Genomic DNA, 6430 nt, shown 5'->3' with positions numbered 1-6430 from the left:
CGTGAGTTGGGAACAGTTGGAAAACTCACTCACACCTAACTCTAGAATCTGTGAAACTTTAAAACCATAAGAACAAGTAACTCTTGAAACACAACAACACAATAAGTTCATTATATACAGAAACTTGTAATGCATATGGAGCAAGCACAATGCGATCATGCACAATGGATAAAGCAGTAAACCATGGCAAGACCAAAACAGGTAATCACTATAGCCAAGTGATCACAATGCTTATTCACACTTGGAATGAACATCCAGACATTCAAGACAATAGACACAAGGTAAATTGCTTGAATGATCAACACTCAACCAATGCACAGTACACGAAGTATGTGCATCTAAGAAAAATCCTACAAGGGCACAAGAGTGACAGTACTTAGAAGAAAATGCAAGACATTTAGTTGGAAGTACTGATTTAACTAAGCACAAAGGCTGCATAAAGCATGACACAAACCACAAAGGCCTACAAACATGCAAAAACAAACCCTTAAAGCTTACATAAGCAACATGGGTACAAAACAACAACATAAAGTGCTAAATGATATAAGATGGATATAGAAATATGGTAACAACTAAAGATAGCCAAAAGTAGTAAACAAAATTCTATCTCCCCCTTTCGTTGAGCTCTCCCCCTTTTTGTCATGGAATAGCTAGTCGACATTATCTTCTAGCTTTCTTTGAATTTCATCCAATTGAGTTTGAATTGAAGTGAACTTCGTATCCCATCGAATGCTGAGATGATTCAAGATGGAAGTAAGGTCGGACATATTGGAACTCAGTTCATGAACAAAAGCTACAATAGAGTCTAGCTTCTCGTCAGCGGGAAGTGAACTAGAGCGCGAGCCACTGTGGGACGCGGAAGCTTTTGTTTTGATACCTTTCTTGCTATGACCAATGCTAGCATTGAATGTGCGCATGTTGATTGGACATGGTTTTGCGCAGGGAAATTCATTCTCAGACGGATGGAGCCCTTTACACTTCAGAATCCGAGAGATGAGACAGCAAAATGGGATGCACATCCTTGATTCGGTTCGTAGAACAGTTTTACGAAGGATATGAAAGATATGAGCACAGATGTAAATCTCGACATCAGAAATCAGATCATGAAGAAAAAGTGCACGCCCGAAATTCATATACCCTGTGCTGGATAGGGGATACAAGTTGTGAAACATGACGATCGTGAGCACCCTCAATTTTGAAGGAAGAGATGAAACACTGACTGAGTTCCCATTTAAGGAAAATTCCAAATTTTCCCCAAGAGTTGCTTTAAGTAGTTCTTCATCAGGATGTAGATCACCATAGACCGGTGAGACCCCAAGTATTGGCCTGTTGATGTGCAAAATCTCTGCTAGGTATGCGGGAGAGACCGAGAAACTTTTTCCTCTAACCCAGCACTTAAGTTCATCTCCTTCAACAATTGTATTGGCATAGAACTCTTTGACCAGATCTTCATATGCATCATCAAGGTCAGAGAGGAGATAATTCCAATCCTTGCGTGCAAACCATTGAGGAATGTTGGTGTCAAACAGAGAATGTTGGTCAAAGACTCTTTCAATCAGAGGTGTAGCCTTTTTGAAGTAATTGTCATAAGTCTGAAAGGCAGCATATGATCGAAACCTGTTGGGATCAGACACACCAGATGGGGAACGAGCCCGCTTTGGTCTAGGAGAAAAATCATCAATTTCAATAACATGTTCCTCTCCTTTGTTGCTGCCTCCTTTCACAGCTGATCTCTTGAATGGAGACATTTTAACTCTGCACCATGATTTTACACACACAAGAAACACTAAACAGGACAACAAACATTATTAACAATGTGTCAGTGCCATACCATAGGTAATGAAGGAAGCCCTAAATACTTGACATTTGAGTTCAAAACATGACAATGAGTGTGTGTAACCAACCAAAACCACAGTAGGTACACATGATTGAGAAGATCAATGTAAGAACCAGCACAAACAATCAATATATCCCGAAAATCGTAAACCCATGTTCGAACATGATAAGTCACAACCCACAACAACATCTTCACAGATCAAAAACAAAATGCTCAAACCAGTAAGTATGAAGGGAAAGGACGAAAGCCCATACCTTTTTGTGGAATATTTGAGAGAAGATGATGCAGAAATAGAGGATTTTCATAGAAAAGCTCGGAGTGTTTGTGAGAATAAAATAAGGAAGACAATGAATAGTCACAAAGGTACGAGGGAAAAACTAAAAGTTTTTAAAAATTGTCTTGAAAACGCAAAACACGCGTTTTTCACGACTAGATCAAGTCGCCAGGTTAAACTGTGAAACACTATGAAGAGAAGAAACTTGAGAAATTTCTCTAAGTGTTTTTCGCGATTGGAAGGTCTACCCACGAGATAGTCGCGATATGAGTCACAAAATTCTCTGAGTACCTCTCGCGACTGGACCTTCCACCTGCGAACCAGTCGTCACACTGACCCGCCAAAACAAGAAAACTCAAATTTTGGAAAAATTTTCTAAGTCTTTTTCGCGATTAGAGCATTTACTCGCTAGTTAGCCACGAAAATCTCTGAGTGATCTCGCGACTGGGACTTGCGACTGGGCCAACTCGCGACTTAGTCGCCAAAACAGGGCAATACTGTTTCTACAATTTTTGACATTTTGTAAAAACAAAGTACTTTTCAAAAACAACTCAAAACACTCAAAAATCTTTTTGTGTTTGACCAACACAGATTGAGCATGTGAAAACACATTTAATCAAGTACAATCACACAAATGAATATGACATTCATTGAACATAGACTTGTGTGTTGTGTGTGGATATCAAAAATGAGATAGTCCTTAGTCCAATGTGAAGCTTCAATGATCAATTCAATTAAGACATACACAACTAGCACTAGATAGTGTGATCTATCTTAATTATAGAAACATGCATATATGACCTCTCACAAGTACTTGATAACAATTCTTTGAAGCTTTACATTTGGCTCCATATTCAACATATCATTTACAATTTTTGAGCAAATAAAATCTCATTGAGAGATAGATGGCTAAAATTTTTGATATTTCAATTGATGTGTTAACCTTTGGCTTTTTGGGCATCATTCATACATTTTATTTTGATCGCTTTCCCTTTTTCCTAGTCGAATACTAGTTTGTGCAACAGGCTTTTGCAGTTCTATATCTCTTTTCATTTGAAGATTTACATTTAGAGAGCTCTTTAAAGCAAAAAAATAAATAAATAAATAAAAGGTGGGAAGATATATAGGCGTGAATCTATACATGTCTCAAGATCAACAGAACCATTCACTAGTCATTCATGACAAGGTTGAAGATCTATTTACAACTGTCACATAGATTTTAGAATTTCTTCCACAATGATATGAGTGCATGAGAGACAGGCTAAACTCGTTAAATGCACAAAGCCATAAGTACAAAGGTATAAAGCAAAACATGTTTTGAGACAAAAACTCAACAAAGTGATCAAACTTTTTGAATTTTCTATTTTTTATGTGTTTTTGGATTTTTGACACAAAAACATTAAAAGCCAAAGAAAAAAGAAACACAAAAACATTCAGACAAACAAAAGACCCACTCAACAAACAAACAAAAAATGTCATGGAAGATTAAGTTTAAGGAATGATACCGATACCAATTGTCTTGCGCAAGGATTCAAACCTAGGGCCATCAAGAGGTTTGGTGAATATGTCTACCTTTTGATTGTCAGTGTTGATGAATTCTAGACATACTATCTTGTCCTCTACCAAGTCCCGAATGAAGTGATAGCAGATCTCGATATGCTTCGATTTAGAGTGCTGAACTGGATTCTTTGACAGGTTTATGGCACTAGTGTTATCACAGAACACACACATAGTGTCTTGAGAAATTCAATAGTCATGCAATAGCTTTCTCATCCATAACAATTGCGCACAACAACTTCCTGCTGCAATATATTCAGCTTCAGCCGTTAACAAAGATACTGAATTTTGCTTTTTGCTCATCCATGAAACCAAGTTATTTCCAAGATAGAAGTACCCACCAGAAGTACTTTTCCTATCATCAATGCACCCTGCCCAGTCAGCATCTGAATATCCCGCCAAACACTTATTCGAATCTTTTGTATACCAAATTCCATAGTCAGATGTGCCATTTACATAGCTAATGATTCGCTTAACTGCTGTTAAATAGGATTCTTTAGGAGCAACTTGAAACCTTGCACATACTCCGACACTGAATGCAATATCTGACCTACTTGCTGTGAGATAGAGAAGACTGCCAATCATACTCTGATAAAGGGTTGGATCAACGTCAACACCGGCTGCATCTATGCTTAACTTTGCCGAGGAACTCATGGGTGTAGAGGTGTATTTCTTGGAGTCCAGACCAAATCTTTTGAAAAGATTTTTGGCATACTTCTCTTAAGAAATAAATATACCATCTCTCTGTTGTTTCACTTGAAGCCCAAGGAAGTAGTTCAATTCTCCCACCATGCTCATTTCAAATTTCCTTTTCATTTCTTTTGAGAACTCGTGAGCAAGTTGATCAATTGTGGATCCAAATACAATATCATCCACGTAGACTTGAGTGACAAGAAGGGATTTTTCATCTCTTCTAACAAACAATGTGCGATCTGCTTGACCTTTCTTGAACCCACGATCCAATAGGTAAGTAGTGAGACGATCATACCATGCTCTTGGCGCCTGTTTCAACCCATACAAAGCTTTCTTCAATCTTAGTACATAACCCGGGAAGTGAAGATCTTCAAACCCCTTGGGTTGTTCAACGAAAACTTCTTCATTAAGAAAGCCGTTTAAGAAGGCACTTTTTACATCCATTTGATACAACTTGAAATCCATGATGCATGCTATGGATAAGAGAATTCAAATAGACTCTAGTCTTGCTACCGAAGCAAATGATTCATCAAAATCTATGCCTTCCACCTGAGTATACCCTTGAGCCACAAATCTAGACTTATTTCGGATAACTTCACCATCTTCATCTATTTTGTTCTTAAAAATCCAGTTGATGCCGATCACATGTGTATCTTCAGGCCTTGGAACTAATTCCCACACATCATTTCTAACAAATTGGTGTAGTTCCTGGTGCATAGACTCTACCCAATTCTCATCTTTCAGTGTTTCTTCTACCTTTTTAGGTTCAAATTGAGCAAGATAACAGTTGTATGTTACATGGTTAGCAGTATACTTTGGCCCTTTTCTCAAACGAAGTCCCTCCTTCACACCCCCAATAATATTACTTAATGGGTGATTTAGAGTCACTCTTGATGAAGGTTTCTTGGTAGTTGAGAGTTCCTCATCACGAGAGATTGGGATTTGAACTTCTGAAGGAGTGAGAGGACTTAAGACTTCTTGTGTTGATCTAGTCTCTCTTCTTGATATAGAAGGTATGGACTCCTTTCCAAGTGTTACTTTCTCAGCATCATCACTTAGAGGCATATCATCAACATCCTCATTTTCCTTGAGGTTGAGCCCCTTTCCATCATCCTCAATATCCTTTTCAAATATGGTGTCGTTTATGACCACATTGATTGACTCCATTATCGTCTTAGTGCACTTGTTGTACACTCTATAAGCTTGGCTATTTATGGAGTATCCTAGGAATATTCCCCTATCACTCTTAGCATCAAATTTTCTCGAATTTTCCCTGTCATTTAGAATGTAGCATGTGCTCCCAAATACTCTGAAATACTTCACCTTGGGTTTCTTTTCTCTTCATATTTCGTATGACGTCTTCTTTGTCCCTGCTCGGAAATAAATTCTGTTACAAATGTGACAAGATGTGTTCACAGCTTCAGCCCAAAACCTTTGAGGTATGTTTTTGTTGAGTAACATGACTCTAGCCATCTCTTGGATCACCCGGTTCTTTCTTTCAACCACCCCATTTTGTTGTGGAGTCTTTGAAGCTGAAAATTCCTTCTTGATACCATGCTTTTCACAAAACGACTCAAATTTAGCATTCTCAAATTCCTTCCCATTATCACTTCTGATTTTGACTATGGGAACTCCTTTTTCATTCTGCAGTCGCTTGCATAATCTTTACATTTTATCACATGCTTCGGATTTCTCTCTAAGGAATTCCACCAAAGAGTACCTTGAGAAATCATCAACTACCACCATAATGTATCTCTTTTCTCCTAGGCTTTCAGTTCTTGTAGGCCCCATTAGATCAACGTGAAGAAGTTCCAAACACCATGAGGTAGCAATCACATTCACCTTGTGATGGTTTGCTTTTGTTTGTTTCCCCATTTAACATGCTCCACATATAGTCTTTTCCACCTTTCCAAACTTTGGAAGTCCTTCAACTGCCTCAAGTTTGGAGACTTTACATACTTGTTTGAAGTTTGCATGTCCAAACCTGTGATGCCAAAGTTTCAGCATATCAACACGAGCACTTCTACATGAGATGGGTGCCGTAGGAACTACTCCATAGCAATTATCAG

General features: G+C 38.2%; 1 protein-coding gene across 1 annotated transcript; it reads right to left on the bottom strand.

Moving 5' to 3' along the window:
- Positions 1-3857: 3857 nt before the first annotated feature.
- Positions 3858-4322, bottom strand: LOC136062248 (secreted RxLR effector protein 161-like). Its single transcript, XM_065761088.1, has one exon. The coding sequence runs from the start codon at positions 4320-4322 to the stop codon at positions 3858-3860; it is 465 nt and encodes a 154-aa protein (XP_065617160.1).
- Between the last annotated feature and the right edge of the window lie 2108 nt (positions 4323-6430).

Source organism: Quercus suber, unplaced genomic scaffold, assembly GCF_002906115.3.
Source record: "Quercus suber isolate HL8 unplaced genomic scaffold, Cork oak 2.0 scaffold_395, whole genome shotgun sequence".
Taxonomy (NCBI): Eukaryota; Viridiplantae; Streptophyta; class Magnoliopsida; order Fagales; family Fagaceae; genus Quercus; species Quercus suber.
The sequence above is the reverse complement of the archived record's forward strand: the minus strand, read 5'-3'. Positions and strand labels throughout refer to the sequence as shown.

Bases quoted from the DNA above. Each gene is read 5' to 3' on its own strand.
- LOC136062248 (XM_065761088.1), bottom strand. From the start codon at position 4,322: ATGAGTTCCTCGGCAAAGTTAAGCATAGATGCAGCCGGTGTTGACGTT.